The sequence below is a fragment of the Bos indicus x Bos taurus genome, chromosome 7 (genome assembly GCF_003369695.1).
Source record: "Bos indicus x Bos taurus breed Angus x Brahman F1 hybrid chromosome 7, Bos_hybrid_MaternalHap_v2.0, whole genome shotgun sequence".
NCBI classification, from domain to species: Eukaryota; Metazoa; Chordata; class Mammalia; order Artiodactyla; family Bovidae; genus Bos; species Bos indicus x Bos taurus.
This window is the reverse complement of record NC_040082.1, coordinates 70,156,660-70,177,320: the sequence shown is the minus strand read 5'-3', so window position 1 is coordinate 70,177,320 and position 20,661 is coordinate 70,156,660. Positions and strand designations below refer to the sequence as shown.

Here is a 20,661-nt window from a genome sequence, read left to right as displayed (position 1 = left end):
TGCAGGGGACTTGTGTTTGATCCCTGGTTGGGGGCCTCAGATGTCACACGCCCCAGAGCAACTGAGTCCACACTCCACAACTACTGAGCTGGTGTACCACAATGCATGACACAGCAAAGGTCCTGCATGCTACAACCAAGACTGATGCAGGCAAATAAATAAGTATTTTTTAAAAAGCCAAAAAACAAAAATGGGGGTTGAGCAAAACCTGGGTTATGGGAGACAGCCATGCTTTCTAAGCCTGCTCATCCCTTGGTGCCATTAGATCCCTGCGTTCACTCCTACTGTTTGTGGGGTGGTAACTGAATCATGTTCCTTTATTTCAATTTTTGCAACTGCACCAGACATAAACCAATATATGCTGGGGTGTGGATGGAGGTAAAAGAAATGTGCTTGAGAGAGAGCTCACAGCCTGGACAGGAAGGACTCTAACGTGAGAGGCCTCAAAACCTCAGCAGAGGGAAGTAGTGTGATAGGGGTGGGGCAGTTAGTGAGAGGGTCAAATTATCAGGGGTTCAAAGAAGTGCTTCAGGATCTTTTTAGGTCCAAAATGTATTATTTTATTTTGTATTTATATATATTTTTTATTTTGTTTTGTTTTCCTAAAATGTATTTTATGGTCCTTTGGGCCACCACTGAACTAGTCTATAAGGGAGGTATGATTAAAACAAAATAAAAGCGATCCAGTTACCAAAGACTTCATAATCTGTTTATGGAACACACACTTCTTGAACATCAGGACAGTGGTGCCACTGGCAGCAAAAAGGCTGGTAGGTTCTGCCTGGGGTGTCAAGTTTGGGGTGGGGGCTACTCCACCAGGGAAGGGTTAGTGGGACTCAGGAAAGGGGAGGAAGGCCCCTCAGGCCAGGGTAGGCAGTGTAACAGCTGTCTCCTTGCCTCAGGCATTTCTATCAGACCCCTGGTCCCAGAGCCCCAGGTTTTCTTGCAAATGTTATGTTCTGATGAGGAGATCAGAGGCTGGGTGGACAGAATGAGTAGAACCAGCAGGATAAGGCAGTGAGGTGTAAAAACCAGGGTTTGTGGATGGATATCCAGGACAGATGTAGACTGCACATCCCTTGCCCTCTGGCAGTTTCTAAGCCAATTAGCCAATGAAGCTAATGGAAGAAGGAAAGACCATACCTTTAAGGGGCAGGTGCTTGGGGCCCTGCTGCTGTCCTACAGGGGCTCTTATGGCACTGTTCTAGTTTATGGCCTCTCTGTCCCTTTAATTCCACAGCCCCAGAAGTATTCAGGGTCCTAGACACAGGGAAGCCCAGAACTGGACATGAACTTCCAGCCTATTCTGCCCAGTGCATAATTACAGAAGCCAGACCCTATATCTAAGACTCCCTGAATATACCACCTCCTTGCATCAAAGAAGCCATGCAGATTGTCAGTCTAAGGGCTACACTTGGTTGGGTGAGATCAAAACTGGGAGGTGGCTCTGGAGGGTCTATAGAGGAACCTGAACCCCCATAACCTTGGGGTACAGAAGGGTGACCAGGCTATACCAATTTAAAGAGAGAAAGACTAATCAGAAGCCTCCTTCTATCTGCTTCTTCCCAAAAACGTTCTGCCTCTACTCCTTCCCCAGAGAAGAAACTTCCACTTTTTCTCAGGAGGCCCTAAGTGTACCCAGGGCTGAGGGAGCATTGAGGGTCCACCTGGGCACTTGTGCCTCCCATTGCTGGGGACCAGACCTGACCTTTGTTATAACTCATCTCACCATACAGCCAGAGAACTGAAAAAATAAAACATGTTTATTACCACAAAACCGTATTAATACAGGTCCACAATCCCTTACCCAAAACCCTTAGAGTCGGATATAGTTTAGAATTTAGAATTCTTTAGGCTTTAGAAAGATACCAAGATGTGAATGCTGAATATTATATAATGGAGAAGGCAATGGCACCCCACTCCAGTACTCTGCCTGGAAAATCCCATGGACGGAGGAGCCTGGTGAGCTGCAGTCCATGGGGTCGATAAGAGTCGGACACGACTGAGCGACTTCACTTTCACTTTCCACTTTCATGCATAGGAGGAGGAAATGGCAACCCACTCCAGTATTCTTGCCTGGAGAATCCCAGGGATGGGGGAGCCTGGTGGGTTGCCGTCTACGGGATCGCACAGAGTCAGACATGACTGAAGCGACTTAGCAGCAGCAACCAGAGATGTCTGGGGTGACATCTAATAATCCCCCAAATCAATATTTCTGTGAAAAAAATGTGAAAAGGCACATTAGAGGAAGTAAATGAAGAATATGAATAACCCCACTTGACTCTTTTTTGCTCCATAATGGGGCATGTGGGATCTTAGTTCCCTGATTAGGGATCAAAACTGTGCCCCTGGCAGTGGAAGCACTGAACCTCACTTCCCTTTAGGATTTTTTTTTTCCCTTCCTGCCCCTCTCCCAGGTCATGTTTTGATGACAAATTTGGAAGACACTTCTAGCTTCCAGAGGTTTTTGTAGATTTCAGAATTGCAAATAAAGGATTATAGACCTGTACTTACTTGCCCATTTACAGAACAGCTCAGTTATTGTTGAGGCTTTGGTGCAGTGGTGAGGTGGCCAGGCTGCAGCAGTCCTCACATCCTAGCTCTGGCATGAATCAGCTGTGGGACCCTGGGCCTCAGTTTCCTCATCTGTACCACAGGAGTATTAATTCCCCCTCACAGTCATGCTTGGAAGATTAAACAGCTTAGTATACAATAAAGTATAAAATAAAGGGCTTCCCTGGTGGCTCAGATGGTAAAGAATCTGCCTGCAATGCAGAAGACCCAGGTTCGATCCCTGGGTCAGGAAGATCCCCTGGAGAAAGGAATGGCTATCCACTCCAGTATTCTTGCCTGGAGAAGTCCGTGGACAGAAGAGCCTGGTGAGCTACAGTCCATGGGGTCTCACAGAGCTGGACACGACTGAGCAACTACCATGTAATAAAGTGCTTAGAACTCTGCTTAGTAAGTGGTTTGCACAGCATATATGGGGCATGACAACATCAGTGAGAAAGACAGACATATAAGACATGTCTTCAGTACAAGTCAGTCATTACAAGCTCACTGCTTAGGTCCCACAGGCCACCAGGGCAGGTTGAGTCTTTTTCTAGTATTACAATCATTCACATCCTTGGCCTTTGGGCCTCCCAGGGCTATAGACACAGAGGTTTCAAACTCCCCACAGGAGGCTCTGTCACACTTTGGAGTCAGCTGAAGGGGAGGCAGAGGGTGCTCTGGAAGGGGTCTGACCTTGTGTCTTTTATGACAATGGAGCACGCTATCTCTCTGCCTCGGCTCTGGAGTCCCAACTGCTGGCACATCAAATGGCCCTAAGATTGGATTCTTGTTCATAGAGGGGACAAGGGGTTTCTGCTCCACTGAATATGCAAAGGTGAGGCTGGGCCTTCTCCAGACATATCCTTCATAGGCATTTTCACATGACATAGAGAAAAGGGGTCTTTCCTTACTGTAACAGTAACCTGTGCCTATTGTAAAAATTCAACCATTCAAAAGGATAGGACATAGGGAAACTGAATTGTTTCCCAACCTTCAGTTGCCTGGGACTAACTAACAGGTCTCCAGGTACCTGTCTTCTGAGCTTCTCCTCAAATACAAAAGAATACCACACACCACACATACCACTCACCCTCACATGCACCCCATATATCCTCTCACCCTCAAACATACACACCCACACATCCTCACCTTAACACACCTCCTCAGTTTCACACACCTACCCTTACTGCCTCCCCTATACCCTCACACACCCAACACTCTAATCTATACAAAAGGAGATCATACATATATACAGAACACACCTATGAAAGAGGCAGGCATTCAGCCATTTCTTTCTGATGCTAGCAGCTTCACACATGATGCTGCCGCTATAACTCTTGGATATTTTTCGGGTTTTTCCCTGACTGCCCAGACCCTTGGTTTTCATGTTGGGCAAGTGGGAATAAGAGTAACATTGCCAAACTCATAGAGTGCCTGAGAAGCTCAAGTGGTATTTACAATTAACATGAAATCACTCTGCAAACTGTCAAGTGTAAGAGGACCTGAGGGATTACTACTGCCCCCCCTTCCCACCCCCCAAGCCAGAAATAATTAGACGGCAGGAGGCCTTCAGGCCCCCTAACACCCCACAAAACACTTCCTTGATCTGTGACAGTGACTTCTGTCAGGAGATGAGTTGAGCAGCTCCTGATCTTGCTGGGCTTTGAGAATTATGGGGGTCCTCTTAACCTGCAGGAAGAAAGGAAGGGAGGTGATCCCAACAGGCTCCCCAGCCCTCTTCCAAACCCAGATGGTGGCTCTCTGGAGTGCTCCCTACCCCCTCTGCCTAGGGGCAGGATGGTGGCATGGGGCAGGGGGCTGAGGCCTGGGAAAGCATACACCCCATGCCCCACCCCCATCCTGAGTTCTAAGGCATCTCCGCCGTGTTGGGAACATTTGGGGTTTCCTCTCCCCAACTGGTCCATACCACAGTCACCTGGGGGTTGCTCGTAAGGTTCCTTATTCCTGGCTGTGGAGAAAAAGAACACAGGAGACCCAGTGAGTGTTGGGTCCCCACCATCCCTCTTCCTCTCCCCAGCTGGGCCTTTTCCCAAGTCAGTCCCAGGTCTCCCCTGACTGTGGGATCCACAAGGTCCTCCTGGTGGTGTGCAACTGGGGTAGGGTGGGGACATGTGGGCTTTTCTACAGGTGGGAGACAGGGGGCAGGACCTCAGCAGTAGTTGCTGCTCCCAGGAGAAAACAGTTCTTGCTGTCGCAGGGAAGGATACATTGTATTGTTCCCTAAAAGGCTGTACCAGCCAGAGGGCTTCCCACTCCTTTGTTCCTTACCCACCTACCTTGAAGGCACTTGGTCAAACTCACACCACCACCAATCACCAGCAAGATCAGGATGAGAGAGATAACCATGGCCGTAAGTCCTGGATGAGAGGGCATTTCTAAGAAAGACAGAGAAAAGTGAGCACTCCCAGATCATGGGCCTGTCTCTGGTCCCCTAGGACCCTCCCCTTCCGCTCCTCAGCCCCTCCTGGCCAAGCCCAGCTTCTCACCCCAGGACACAGTGAGTGTGTGATTCAGGCTGCAGTGCTGCACGTGGCATGTGTATTGGGTCTCATCTCCAGCCGGCACCCACACCGCCATCCACGTCTGATAGGTGCCATCTCCACTGGGGCGTGCCTCCACATACTCAAGCTTTGAATTCAACTTCTTCTCACCCAGCCACCAGCTCAGTGTGATGTCTTGTGGATAGAAGCCCAGGGCCCAGCACCTCAGGGTGGTACCCCCGTCCTGGGCTGAGTGCTTTGTCACCCATACTGTGGGTGGTTCTGCAAGGAGAGGAGGGAGGAAGACTGCTGAGTGGCTGTTCTCTGCCTATCCCTTATGCTTAATTCTGGGCTCCTCCAGCATCTTCCAGGGTGGAGGACAAGGAAATGGGGACAAGGTCTCTCTCTAGGGGAGGTACCCAATCACTGTTGCAGGCAGGGATGACTGATTTCCAGCTGTTACAAAGAAGCACTGACCTGTTAATTGCCATGAAGGGGACTGACTTCCTGTCCCCAACCTCCAAGGACCTACCTCTGTGGGGCTGTTGGGTCCTAGATACACCCCCTTCTTTCTACAGAGATCCTAGGGTTTTCTCAGTGACTTTATTTACTTCCTCTGTGACTTCCTGCATACAGTAGGTATCTAATCAGTTCAGTTCAGTCACTCAGTCGTGTCCAACTCTTTGTGACCCCATGGATTGCAGCACTCCAGGCTTCCCTGTCCTATCACCAACTCCTGGAGTTTGCTCAAACTCATGTCCACCGAGTCGATGATGCCATCCAACCATCTCATCCTCTGTCATCCCCTTCTCTTCCTTCCTTCAGTCCTTCCCAGCATCAGGGTCTTTTCAAATGAGTCAGTTCTTCCCATCAGGTGACCAAAGTATTGGAGTTTCAGCTTCAGCATCAGTCTTTCCATTGAATATTTGGGGTTGGTTTCCTTTAGGATTGACTGGTTTGATCTCCTCACAGTCCAAAGGACTCTCAAGAGTATTCTCCAACACAACAGTTCAAAAGCATCAGTTCTTCAGTGCTCAGCTTTCTTTATAGTCCAACTTTCACATCCATACATGACTATTGGAAAAACCATAGCTTTGACTAGATGGACCTTTGTTGGCAAAGTAATATCTCTGCTTTTTCATATGCTGTCTAGGTTTGTCATAGCTTTTCTTCCAAGGAGCAAGTGTCTTTTAATTTCATGGCTGCAGTCACCATCTGCAGTGATTTTGGAACCCCCCAAAATAAAGTCTCTCACTGTTTCCATTGTTTCCCCATCTATTTGCCATGAAACACAGTTCTGCCCATCAATAGAAAATTGGATTAAAGATTTGCTGAGCATGGCCCAGTAGAAAAGAGTTTCAAAAAAACATCTACTTCTGTTTTATTGACTATACCAAAGCCTTTGACTGTGTGGATCACAACAAACTGTGGAAAATTCTTAAAGAGATGGGAATACCAGACCACCTGACCTGCCTCCTGAGAAATCTGTATGGAGGTCAGGAAGCAACAGTTAGAATTGGACATGGAACAACAGATTGGTTCCAAATAGGAAAAGAAGTACGTCAAAGCTGTATATTGTCACCCTGCTTATTTAACTTATATACAGAGTACATCATGAGAAACGCTGGGCTGGAAGAAGCACAAGCTGGAATCAAGGTTGCCGGGGTATCAATAACCTCAGGTATGCAGATGACATCACCCTATGGCAGAAAGTGAAGAACTAAAGAGCCTCTTGATGAAAGTGAAAGTGGAGAGTGAAAAAGTTGGCTTAAAGCTCAACATTCAGAAAACGAAGATCATGGCAGCCAGTCCCATTACTTCATGGTAAATAGATAGGGAAACAGTGAGAGACTTTATTTTTCTGGGCTCCAAAATCACTGCAGATGGTGACTGCAGCCATGAAATTAAAAGATGCTTACTCCTTGGAAGGAAAGTTATGACCAACCTAGACAGCATATTAAAAAGCAGAGACATTACTTTGCCAACAAAGGTCCATCTAGTCAAGGCTATGGTTTTTCCAATAGTCATGTATGGATGTGAAAGTTGGACTATAAAGAAAGCTGAGTGCTGAAGAATTGATGCTTTTGAACTCTGGTGTTGGAGAAGACTCTTGAGTCCCTTGGACTGCAAGGAGATCCAACCAGTCCATCCTAAAGATAAGTGCTGGGTGTTCATTGGAAGGACTGATGTTGAAGCTGAAACTCCAATACTTTGGCCACCCGATGCGAAGAGCTGACTCATTTGAAAAGACCCTGATGCTGGGAAAGATTGAGGGCAGGAGGAGAAGGGGACAAAAGAGGATGAGATGGTTGGATGGCATCACCATTCAATGGACATGGGTTTGGGTGGACTCCAGGAGTTGGCGATGGACAGGGAGGCCTGGCGTGCTGCGGTTCATGGGGTCGCAAAGAGTCGGACACAACTGAGCGACTGAACTCAACTGAATAATGAGTGACATTGAACATCTTTTTATGTATTTGTTGGTCATCTGTATGTCTTCTTTGAAGAAATGTCTACTTAGGTCTACTCATTTTTTGATTTTTTTTTTTTTTTAAATATTTGAGCTGCATGTTCTATTTGTATATTTTGGAAATCAATCCTTTGTCTGTTGCTTTGTTCACAAATATTTTCTTCCATTCTGAGGGTTGTCTTTTCCTCTTGTTTATGTTTTCTCTACCATGTAAAAGCTTTTAAGTTTAATGAAGTCCCATGTGTTTATTTTTGTCTAGGAGGTGGGTCATTACTCTAGGAGACAGGTCAAAAAGGATCTTGCTGCAATTTATGTTGAAGAGTATTCTGCCTGAGATTAACATTTGAATCATTGGACTCAGTGAAGCAGACTGCCTTCTGCAGTGTGAGTGGGTCCATCCACTCAACTGAAAATCTGAACAGAACAAAGAGGTTGAGTAACAGGGAGCTCCACTAGCGTGACTGCTGAGCTGGAACATTGGTCTTTTCCTGCCTTCAGACTCAAACTGAAACACTGACTCTTCTTGGGTCTCAAACTTTCTAGCATTTGAAGGAACCATACCACTAGTTCTCCCAGTTCTCAGGCCTTTAGTCTCAGACTGGAACTGCAACATTGGCTCTCCTGGGTCTCCAGCTTGCCAACCGCAGATGTTGAAACTTAGCCGCCATAGTCACATGAGCCAGTTCCTTAGAACACAACTCTTTCTCTCTCTCCATGTAGCCTGTTGGTTCTGCTTCTGTGAAGAATCTCACTAATCTCCCAGGTGAAGGACATAGGACAAACCTGGTGCTAAATGAGAGTTCCACAGTACTCTAATGCACACCTAAATGAGAGTTCCACAGTACTCTAATGCACACCAATATGGTGCTTTGGAGAGGCAGTGGCTATTATTACTATCCTCATTATACTGATGAGGAAACTCAAGTGCAGAGAAGGCGAGTAACTGGCAGGAGGTCACACAGCCAGTTAATCTTGGAGCTGGGATGTGCTATCTGGAGGCTAGGCTCCAATGCCTGAGCTCTGTCCACCATGCCCTGCTCTCACAATCACATCTTCTACTCCTGATGTTATCTGTCCTGTCCTCCCTTTGAGGAATATCCTACTACCTCAGCTGATTCACGTCCCGCCATTCAATTGCCAGCATCCATGGTGTCCTGGGTGTTGTGATCAGCTCCACCCCTGGCAACCTCAGCCAGAAAGGCTTTCACCCTAGGCACCCCCAAGCACCCACTTTCCCTAGTGTCCACCCCAGCCTTTGTGTCTCTAGCCTTGTTGGCTGGGGTCAGGAGAAGTTTATGATGCACCTGGAGTCTGGGGAGCACATTGAGCATGAGGGGTGTGAGGGCAGAAAGGGGAAAAAAGCTTAAGCTTTCCTGTCAGTCCCCAGTGGTCTAGGGAGAGGTGAGGGCTGCTGTTCTCCTGGAACCTGAGATCTGTTTCCCAAGGAGCAGAGTTACAGGCTGGTAAATCCCCAAAGGATTTTAGGAGGACCTAGTTTAACCCACTTTCTCTGCAGATGAAGAAAATGAGACCCAGATTAAGAGACTTTATTCCCAAGACCACTTTGGAACAGGGGAGACTCCAGAACTCTGCACTCTATCTTATTTGGAGCGAAGACCTGAGGTCTGGGCTTTGCTCTTAGTCTGCAGCAAAAAACAGTTGGCTAGCTGGCCATCTTTCTGGATTCCAGAGGGCTTGCCTGGGCCAGGGGGACACAGCCTGGGGACGCAGCCCACCTCTCATTCCCCAGAGACTTGCCTGTCAAATGGGATGGCTCTTGAGAATGGGAGCATGGGGCCAATCTACATTGCCACAGGCTGAACCTTACCTCTCCGGGTGAATCTCTGGCCTCCCAGCTCCAGGTATCTGTGCAGGGAGGCGAGGCAGGGGCCTTCCAGGTAGGCTTTGTTGTACTCAGCATAGCAGTGCTCTGTCTCCATTCTACGCTTGGTCAACAGAGCCACGGGGTTAGCTGACACCCAACTCAGAGTTTCCATGTCCAGTGACACGTGGTCTTGCCCATCATAGCCAAACTGCCAGAAGCTGTTGGAGTGGCCATTTTCCTGGATCTCACAGCCAAACATGCGGTGAGTGCTGTGCATGCCTGTGAGTACAGGTAAGAAAGCTGTCACTAGTGGGGACTGGGGGTCAAGTCCCTGATAGCCAGGGAGAAGCCCACCACCCACAAGGACATCAAAAAAGTAGAGGGACAGGGCATCATCATTTAGATAAAAATCCCCCAAGTAATTTTCATAAGCACCCTGGGTTGAGAAACCTGCTAGGCCTCTCATGTGGGACAAACACCCCAGTTCATAATTAGACACATCCTTATTTCATATCCCACACTACTTGAAAGTGAAAGTGAAAGTTGCTCAGTTGTGTCCGACTCTTTGTGACCCCATGAACCATACAGTCCATGGAATTCTCCAGGCCAGATACTGGAGTGGGTAGCCTTTCGCTTCTCTAGGGAATCTCCTCAACCCAGGGATTAATCCCAGGTCACCCACATTGCAGGCATATTCTTTACCAGCTGAGCCATCAGGGAAGCCCACCTGTGGGTGTAAAATGTTCTCAATGGTAAGACTAAGTCATGCCATGCTTATTCTGGGGGCCCTTGGCTGATGCACAGCCCTTCTCAGTCTCAATCTTTTATATCCTTTGTATCTACTGATTCTGAGGCCTCTGGGGACCTGAGGCTTTTAGTCTGGGCATTTGGGTATCCAGGCACAGAGAGGGATGGTGTTGTGTAAACAAGCTGTGCTCCATAAGCACTTCATTCAGAATAAGCAGCGGCCCTGGTGGTGGGCCCAAGCGCACTGTTGCTGAGAGGGGGAAGCTGAGGTGGTGCCAGAGGGCCTGGGGGTACTGCATGAGTGAGGATGAGGCAGGAAAATCCTCTCCCCATCAGCTGAGTTTCAGAGCCCAGGTTAGCTAAGGGGTAGGCAAGGGGTGAGGGGGAGACATCATGGGCCCCCAGCTCCTATGATGCTTGCTGCACTGGCCTGTGTGCTGGCTGCTGAAGCCACAATGGATTTTGAGGCCCTGAGGTCCCTGCTTGACTGTGGGGGAAGGAGACTGAAAAGAGCCAAGTATCAGAGGCTTGCCCCACACCCTCTGACAAACATAGCTGCCCGGAGAGTGAGTGTGCAGAGGGTGAAGGAAGGAGAATGGGGCGTCCACCCAACGTACCGCTGCTGTGGTTGTGGTAGCCCATCATTTGCCATGTCTCCACCTGATGAAGCTCTGCCCATTTCTTCTGCTTCTTGGTCTCCTTCTCCCAGTACTTGGCATTCATGGGCATAATCCATGGAGCCTGGGGCTCAGCTTTGTCCACATGACTGTCATACCGGATAAAAGGCTGATCATCCAAGTAGCCTACAGCCTGAAACTTAGGGAGGCTCGGGTCCGGCTCTGACAGGTCCAGGTAGTGGTAGCGGAGGGAGTGCGTCCCTGTGGAAACACAAACTGGTCTTGGGTTCACATAGACGACCAGGATCTGCACCAGGCCTCAGTGTGCTGGGTGAGGTTGGCAGTAGAAACTTATCCAAGAGAATTTATTATGAGCAAGAATGTGTGTGCGCGTGCTAAGTTGCTTCAGTCATGTCCAACTCTTTGCAACCCCATGGACTGTAGTCCACCAGGCTCCTCTGTCCGTGGGATTCTCCAGGCAAAAAAACTGGAGTAGGTTGCTGCTCCTCCAGGGGCTCTTCCCAACCCAGGGATCAAACATGAGTCCCTATGTTTCCTGCATTGGCAGGTGGGTTCTTTACCACTAGCACCACCTGGGAAGTCCATTAGCAAGAGTAAGCACTAGCAATTTCAGTGAAAAAAAAACATAAGGGCATCCAAAGAGATTAATATAGAGAGAACCAGTTGAACATTGAGGCCAAAGGTCATGCATTAAGGCTTATGGACTTTATTCTCAGAAAGTTTCTCAGCTCCTCACGCAGGGCCTACTTACTCATACTTTGTATTCATCTCTAGTGAGTGTGATTGTCTGGTTTCCAATTTCTCACAAAAAGGGTGGGATATTTTTAAAAAGTTGGTTGCTTGGGAGCTTAATTTATGTGGTTGCTGCTGCTGCTGCTATGTCGCTTCAGTCGTGTCTGACTCTGTGCGACCCCATAGATGTCAGCCCACCAGGCTCCCCCGCCCCTGGGATTCTCCAGGCAAGAACACTGGAGTGGGTTGCCATTTCCTTCTCCAATGCATGAAAGTGAAAAGTAAAAGGGAAGTCGCTCAGTCGTGTCCAATTCTTAGCGACCTCATGGACTGCAGCCCACCAGGCTCCTCCGTCCATGGGATTTTCCAGGCAGTAGTACTGGAGTGGGTTGCCATTGCCTTCTCCAAATTTATGTGGTTAATTAAGCTTAATTCATTGCCCAGATATGCTTGAGAAAGGTTGGACATCATTCTTAGCTTGAACCATTACTGCCAAGCTGGTGGCACCTTGACTCCATTCCCCACTCCCTTCTGTTCCCACAGCAGACATTACTGTGTGTTAGTTGCTGAATCATGTCTGACTCTTTGTGATCCTAGGGACTGTATCCCAGTGGGCTCCTCTGTCCATGGGATTCTCCAGGCAAGAAACCTGGAGTGGGTTGCCATTTCCTTCTCCAGGGGATCTTCTTGACCCAGGGATCAAACCCAGGTTTCCTGCATTGTAGGCAGATTCTTTACCATCTGAGCCACCAGGGAGGCCCAAGACTAGTTGATCTCTTATCTCTTTGAGTCCAAATGCTGCCTCTCTACCATAACTCCAAACTCATTGATTTAACTTGGTGCTGGAGATGAAATCTACTTAGCAGCCAGTCCTGACTCAAGCTATTCAAATAAATGCTGTATCTTAAACTCAGGTCACATTTCTCAGAGATATCCCTGGCTTACTTTCGTATTTTTAAAAAACTTTTGCTCAGAAGTTTTTATCCCCTAATACGCCTGTCTCTGTGTTATTTTTCTCCAGAGCACTGGAGAGAGTATGCATTTGCACTGACTAGAGAGTATGCATTTGTTTGTCTTGTTAACGGACTCTTTCCTCTGCAGTGTCAGCTCTCCAAGGGCAGGGATTCCTGTATGGATTGTTCTGTTTCCCCAGCACCTAGAACAGCTTCTGGCATACAGTGGGTGCTCATTGGTTGAACATTCACATGTGAAAAGAGTCAAACACATCTCTACACTCACAGCTCTCTTTTTATTGCCTCCTTGTTACTTCAGGCTATACCAAACTCTGGCCAGGTCCTCTGTACCTGCTGTTTCTTCTGCCCTAGGCATTCCCCTTTCTGCTTTCTCTCAGCCACTCTCCACATCCCTCAGGTTGCAGTCAAGCATCCCTTCCTCCAGGAAGTCCTCTCGATTTCAGCCTGATGTCTCACAGAGGGATCTCAAGAGTGTCCTGTGCTTCCTGTGAAACTATGGATTTCATGAGGGTGGGAAGTCCATCTGCCCTCTATTTATCCAGGACCTAGCACACAGCTGGCAATGGCACCCCATTCCAGTACTCTTGCCTGGAAAATCCCATGGATGGAGGAGCCTGGTGGGCTGCAGTCCATGGGGTCGCTGAGGGTCGGACACGACTAAGCGACTTCACTTTCACTTTTCACTTTCATGCATTGGAGAAGGAAATGGCAACCCACTCCAGTGTTCTTGCCTGGAGAATCCCAGGGACAGGGGAGCCTAGTGGGCTGCCGTCTATGGGGTCGCACAGAGTCGGACAAGACTGAAGCAACTTAGCAGCAGCAGCAGCAGCACACAGCTGGAAGTTGCTAAATTGGACAAAAAACAAGAACATGAATGGTATGAGGATAATCAGAGTTGCTATTTTTGGTGACTGCTGTGCCTGCACTGGTTTAACTCCTCCTCATTCACTATTTTAGTTCATCCTTACAATAAACCTAAGAGGTCAGTGTGATTGGTCCCATTTTACAGATAAGGGAATCAAGGCCCAGGGGAGACCAAGTGTAGTACTCAAAGGCATGTACTAGAATGAGGGCAGCCCAGATTCTCTCCCCAGGGACTGCTGTCTTCTTCTAAACTGAGAAAAGGCATGCTGTCTTCTCATGCCTGGAGAACCTCCTCATGGGAGGCAAGAGTGGTCAATGTTAGGAGTGTTTGAGTGAAGGTTAACATCAGGCCTGAACTGATGTGGGCCTCCTGGGAAATGACTGAATTATCTCTCGTGGTGCTGTTTCCATGCACATCTTTGAGTTGCTCAAAGGGCAGTGTGGGGGTACTCCTGTGCTGGCAGCTGTGAATGGGCACAAAGTTCTTTGGGGGAGAACAGAGGCTATGATTTCTCCACGTCAAGGTGATCCACCCACTCCTTGGCTCTGATCTGCAGCAGCTCTACCTGCCCTGGAAGTGAGGGACAGAAAAGATCCTGTGTCTTTGTGTAGCTGCTGGGACTCCTGGGTAGTGAGGAAGCCGTACAAGCTGGGCCTCTGGTCCTGCCTCCCTCTCCACAGCTCAGAAAGCATAGTGGGGTAGGCTGAAAAATGCCCCCCGAGATATCCCTGCAACTGTTGAATGTTAGTTTATATGGTAACAGGAGTTTTGCAGATTAAATTAAGGATCTTGAGATGGAGAGATTATCCCAGATTGTCTAGGCAGGCCCTAAATGTGTCCCTAGAAAAGGGAGGGAGAGGCAGATTCCAGCAGAGAAAGATGCAGGAAGGCACTATGTGCCAAGAAATACAGTTCTAGAATGGAAAGGCCTCCTCCAAAAGGGAATTCTTTATAAAAGACAGGAAGGAACCAGCCATATAAGGATCTGACAGCATTCCAGGTCTGCAGAGGGGAGAGCCAGTGCAAAGGTCCCAAGTCAGAAGCATATGTCAGGTGTCCCGAGGCTGCTGCAAGAAGGCAGGGAAAAATAAAATGGTGCTGTGATTCAGTGTAGCAGATGTGGGGTGAAGGAAGGGGCTGAATTCTGAATCTTTCCCAGGCTTGTCCAGATCTGGCCTGGCCCTCCTTGCCATGAGGGGTCTGGTTCCTGGAATCTGCTCTGCCCTGGACTACTTACCATGGCCTACATCCTGGCATCTGGTACCCATCCTGGGAGTCAGGGACCTGCTTTTTAGAACAAGTTCATGACTGTGGCCTGCCTCAGTTGACTTTCAGGTACTGCTTCCCATGTACCCAGTGAGGGGCCTGTCACCCTTCCCTCCCTGAAAATCCTACCAGTCTCTGCTCTGCCTACCAGATAGTCTTGAGAGTCCAGCCTGCTCTCTGTGGGGGCTCACATACTGCTCATTGCCATTTTTGCCTAGGAGAACAATCTCAGCTGGGACTAGATTGCCACCTACTAACTGGACCCAAGTGGAATCATCATGCCTTGGGCTGCAGCCCACAGTAAAGCAAAAACAGCTGAGGAAGGCCACCTCCCTGGCTTTGGAGGTGATACCACCTGCCAGGCTGGGGTCAGTGCCAGGCACTGTGAGACCAAGGCAGGAGGAAGTGGGGGCTACACGGCAGGCATCCAGCAGTATCTGCTCCTGCAGTGACATGGCCTAAGGAAGTTGCTACATGCCCACTGTTGTTTCAGGGCCTGCGTGAACATTAGTTTTTCCCCACTTCCACCCTAACTCTCCACTTCCTAGTCTCTTGGCCACATGGCTGGTCTTCAAAAAGGAGCAGTCCTATACCCCATTAGCCTAGCCTCCTTCTTCCTCTGACCATGGTTGGGGAGGAAGGAGCCAGTCCCTTTGCCACCCAGGCCAGGAGATGTTTTTGTGTCTGCCCCACCTCTGAAAGAGATGGGAATACAAGACCACCTGACCTGCCTCTTGAGAAACCTATATGCAGGTCAGGAAGCAACAGTTAGAACTGGATATGGAACAACAGACTGGTTCCAAATAGGAAAAGGAGTACGTCAAGGCTGTATATTGTCACCCTGCTTATTTAACTTCTATGCAGAGTACATCATGAAAAACGCTGGGCTGGAAGAAGTACAACCTGGAATCAAGATTGTCCGGAGAAATATCAATAACATCAGATATGTAGATGACATCACCCTTATGGCAGAAAGTGAAGAAGAACTAAAAAGCCTCTTGATGAAGGTGAAAGAGGAGAGTGAAAAAGTTGGCTTAAAGGTCAACATTCAGAAAACTAAGATCATGGCAGCCAGTCCCATCACTTCATGGGAAATAGATGGGGAAATAGTGGAAAGTGTCAGACTTTATTTTTTTGGGGCTCCAAAATCACTGCAGATGGTGATTGCAGCCATGAAATTAAAAGATGCTTACTCACTGGAAGGAAAGCTATGACCAACCTAGATAGCATATTCAAAAGCAGAGACATTACTTTGCCAACAAAAGTCCATCTAGTCAAGGCTATGGTTTTTCCAGTAGTCATGTATGGATGTGAGTTGGACTGTGAAGAAAGCTGAGTGCTGAAGAACGGATGCTTTTGAACTGTGGTGTTGGAGAAGACTCTTGAGAATCCCTTGGACTGCAAGGAGATCCAACCAGTCCATTCTGAAGATCAGTCCTGGGTGTTCTTTGGAAGGAATGATGCTAAGGCTGAAACTCCAGTACTTTGGCCACCTCATGCAAAGAGTTGACTCATTGGAAAAGACTCTGATGCTGGGAGGGATTGGGGGCAGGAGGAGAAGGGGACGACAGAGGATGAGATGGCTGGATGGCATCAACGATTCAATGGACATGAGTTTGAGTGAACTCCAGGAGTTGGTGATGGACAGGAAGGCCTGGTGTGCTGCAGTTCATGGGGTCGCAAAGAGTCGGACACGACTGAGTGACTGAACTGAACTGAACTGAACACCTCCCCTACGATCCATATAGCACTGCCAGTCCGTAGCTGCGTGGCTCTGAGGAAGTTATTTCAATGCTCCAGGCGTTGGTTTTCTCATCTGTAGGTAGGCTCAATGAACTGACCTGCTCCACAGTGCTGGAGCATCCAATGAGATAATGAACATAAGAAAAAGTTCAGGCATGGGGCAGGCTTCCCAGGTGGCTCAGTGGTTAAAGAAAAAAATGCCCACAGTACGGGAGACTCAGGTTAAACCCCTAGGTCAGGAAGATTCCCTGGAAAAAGACATGGAAACCTACTTGAGTACTCTTGCCAGGGAAATCCCATGGACAGAGGAGCCTGGTGGGCTACAGTCCATGGCGTTGCAAAGGGTCAGACATGACTGAGCAACTAAACAACAGGCATGGACACAGCACCTTCTTAGTCTCAGTCTTTTCCTATTCTGAAGGGAGAGGTGGCCTTGGGAAGGAGACAGCTGGAGTTTGGGGTGGGGTGAGGAAAGATGCTTGGGTCAGCTCTCTGGAGGCCAGGTCTCAGTTCCTGGGACACTGTCCAGAGGCCCTGGCCTCTGTATCCTCTATCCTGGCAGAGTTTCCCCACCCCAAGACAGTCCTCCAGATTCCTAGACAGTGAACATGGTCTCCTGCAGGCTGGGGGCTCCTGGCCTCCACCATCCTATCCTTGCTTTAGCAGGCGGGCAAGGTCTTACCTCTAGGCCATGACTTGTTTTCCAACTTCAGGTTTGCCAGTTCTGCCATCACCACCTTTGCCATGGAAGCTGGGCCATCGGCCACCAAGGGCAACCCCCAGGGACTCTCTACAAGGGGAAAATGGAAAAGGATAGTATGAATCTTAAGGCATAAACATCCTTCCCATCCTTGTGTTCGCTGGGAGAGATAGTATGGAATGACAATGAGAGGCACATTGGAAGGGAAGAGAAACATGGGGGTCTTGTCTCAGGAGTGACGGGAAACTTCCCCAGCAGGCAGGCACAAAGCCAGGAGAGCAGCCAGGACTGGGATGTCTCCGTCTGGCTGCCTAACACCACCCAGCAGCTTTGACAATCCTGCCATTGACATGGATTTAGTTGGTTTGGAGGTACAGGAGGGCTGGACACTGGCAGGCGTTGAAACCTCCCAGGAGATGCTCATATGCTGCCAGAAGGAGAACCCATGCACTCCTGCCTGGCTCAGCCCTGCCCAGCTGCTCAGCTAGGCAGCCCTGACCTCTCCCTTTGCAATATTACTCATTTGACAAACATGTTTGTTGTTTAAAGAACACTGGAATGGGTTGCCATTTCTTTCATTTTTTTTTAAATAACAGATTATATAGTAAATAGGAGAAATGGAACATGCATATACATCTTTGGAAAAATACATATTCATTTTCTGAGGACAGATGTATATTTAGTATATGAAACAGAATACCCAGATACAGAAATCCTCCCCCACATTTTTTATGTTCAAGGACATTTATTATACCATTCTTTTTTAAAAATTAATTTAATTGGAGAATAATCACTTTACAATATTGTGCTGGTTTTTGCCATATATCATCATGAATCGGCCATAGGTATACATGTGTTCCCCCCATCGAACCCGCCTCCCACCTCCCTCCCCACCCTATCTCTCTGGGTTGTCCCAGAGCACCGGCTCTGGGTGCCCTGCTTCATGCATCAAATTTGCACTGGTCATCTATTTTACATATGGTAATGTACATGTTTCAATGCTATTCTCTCAAATTACCCCATCCTTGCCTTCTCTCACTGAGTTCAAAAGTCTGTTCTTTACATGTGTGTCTCCTTTGCTTGGCAGGTGAATTCTTTACCACTAAGCCCCCAGGGAAGCCCTGAATCCTCCTATTGCATTCAAGAGCCTCAACTTGGAGGAAAAAAATAACCTCTTTATTTTCACTAAGCTCTAGCTGAAGTTTGGCCCATTTTCCATGCTGAATGGAAGTTCAGCAGGATTAGCAGAACCTGTGCAGTGGTCCATGATAGAATCCACAGATGTTTTCCAATCATATGACAGTGATTTCAGACACCTGTAAATATGCTTTACTCTCAATACTTACAAATTCTGGGAACTGTAGCTATTTAATTGGTGATTTAATGTGTTAACTTAGAAGCATATATATTACATATCACAAATTTATACTTATAGCTAAAAATTTTAATAGCTTATAAAAATATAATTTGGATCCTTAGGAATCATATGTATTTCATTTATGTATAAAAAACATTCTGAGACAAGGCCCAAGTACAAATATGGTTAAAAACTCGGAGAAAAAGAAAGGAAAAAAATTTCCGAATCTGGATCCCAGTGTTGCCCCCTAGCGTCCTCTCCAGGCCCTATTTTAAATCTGTAAATTGTACATTTTGAATTTTCTACAGCCGAAATGGCTACTTGTACTTGAAGCTTTTAGTACAGAGCCTGGAATAAAGGACATCAGCTATTATTACTGCCGTGACGGTGGACACTCCCGGTCTGTGCTAATAATCTTCAGGCCTCTGGGCAGTTAGGATGGGTGGTGCTCGGTGTGGTGGTAGGGAATCTGGCATGGGAGGGGCGGGGAGAGGATCAGCCCTGCAGTTCTGCGTGCAGAATGGAAATTGGAAAAGGATGGAAATTCCCCGCCAAGTCAATTAAATCCTTGCTGCTCCTCTCACCCGCTACCTCAACAAGGAGCTGCCCGGGCCACACGCGATAACCTCGGCAGGGAGCCAGGGAGACCTACAGCAATGGGCAGGTGCCTAGTCAAGCAAGTAAGCAGAGGCTTGTGCAGATTCCAAGGCCGCGCTCAGATTCCTGCCCCCAAGGAGCTTTTCTCCGGGGCCTTCCTGGAGGACCAGGTCTGGGAGCCGAGAGCGAGCGGTATCCTCCAGACTGGCCAAGGGATCCCCAGGAAACTGTGGCTTTGGCTATCTTGGGTCAGTCAGCTCTCCAACTGACCATGCTCTCCTCTCCTCCAAACCCGGAATGGCCTCTGTATTCTTGGAGGATCCTTCCCTAGCAGCTCCCCCGCGGCCGCCGCCGCCCCGCGTTACCTGCCGCTCCCTTCTGCACCAGTCCTGACAGCAGTAGCAGCAGCCGCAGCAGTGATGGTGGTGGCGGCGGCCGCGGGTGCTGCGCACTCCCGGAACTACGAAGCCACATGGTCGCCAGCCTCACGCACCGCCCGAGGGCGCCGGTCCCCGGCGGGGTGGGGGCCGCCTTCAGTTGTGCTAACGCCGGCCGCGTCCGCTCCCGGGTCCCCGGCGGGTGAGCGCTCAGCTCCCTCTGGGCCGCGGAGGGTGCGACCACATCCTGGCTCAGGTTCAGACTTCCGGCTGGGACACTATCGCACCACTGGGACCCGCCCCCAGCTCCTCGATGGCTCCCTCTGCTGGGCCTCGGATGAAAAACAGGAACGAAAACCAATCGATTAATTGTGAAATACAGCCTCACAGCCTTTCGTGTATACTACCTCACCAAAGTAGACCAGGCGGTGAAGCTCACGTTACAGCCGTCTGGCAAGTCGAGAGGTGTCTCCGACTACTGTCGTCATTCTAAAACTCTTGTGGTTTCTGTTGGGGACCAAGGCACCGCTCCTGCTAACCTCACTGAGCTTTCTTACCTCCATCCATCAGGGAAGAACAGCGAAATTTCAAATAGAAGTTAGTGAAAATAAAGGTTATTTTCCCCATCTGGGTTCACAGAACCCCTGAATTCTCACTAGGGACTCTCATGTTCAGAAAAATGGTTTTCAGCCCAGCGTTCTCTGATATTTGAAAATTCATAGGGAGGGCTCTGGTGATCCTGATTGGGGTGAGTGAGGAGGACGATTTTCACATCGGAGGGAGGGAGCAGGAGTGTCAGATGTGCAGTCCTGTCTGGGGACCACCACACAAATGGTGTCCTGCCAGCTAACAGGAGGAAAGGAACCAGACTGTAATGATCTGAGTCTAGAATACAATGTTTGTTAAGTTTTAATATTGTCAAAAAAACACATGGAGTGAAAAGAATAGAGGAAGGTGGGCATCAGAAAATTTAAGCAAATACAAATTTGTGTGTAAAGGAAAAAACCTACAAAATTAATGAATCTGCTTTATGATATGACTATTATATTCACAAAGATTGTGACATAGCTGCAGACATTGTTGTTTTTCTCTTGTTCAGTGGTGTCTGACTCTTTGCAACCCCATGGAACTGCACCTCTACAGACTTCCCTGTCCTTCACCATTTCCCAGAGCTTGCTCAAATTCATGTACTTCGAGTTGATGATGAAATCCAACTATGTCACCTCTGTCACTCCTTTCTCCTCCTGCCTTCATCCTTTCCCAACATGAGGGTCTTTTTCAATGAGTCGGCTCTTAACGAGCAGGTGGCCAAAGTA

The 20,661-nt window shown here is 48.4% G+C and overlaps 1 protein-coding gene across 1 annotated transcript; it reads right to left on the bottom strand.

Annotated features, from left to right (window-relative positions):
• Positions 1 to 1,748: 1,748 nt before the first annotated feature.
• LOC113896311 (H-2 class I histocompatibility antigen, Q10 alpha chain-like) lies at positions 1,749 to 19,833 on the bottom strand. Its single transcript, XM_027548545.1, has 9 exons — positions 19,790 to 19,833; positions 19,334 to 19,677; positions 16,997 to 17,104; positions 10,714 to 10,974; positions 9,353 to 9,628; positions 5,061 to 5,336; positions 4,851 to 4,949; positions 4,490 to 4,522; positions 1,749 to 4,242 (listed from the first exon to the last, which is right to left on the bottom strand). The coding sequence occupies exons 1-9, from the start codon at positions 19,831 to 19,833 to the stop codon at positions 4,238 to 4,240; spliced, it is 1,446 nt and encodes a 481-aa protein (XP_027404346.1). The 3' UTR covers positions 1,749 to 4,237.
• Positions 19,834 to 20,661: the final 828 nt, after the last annotated feature.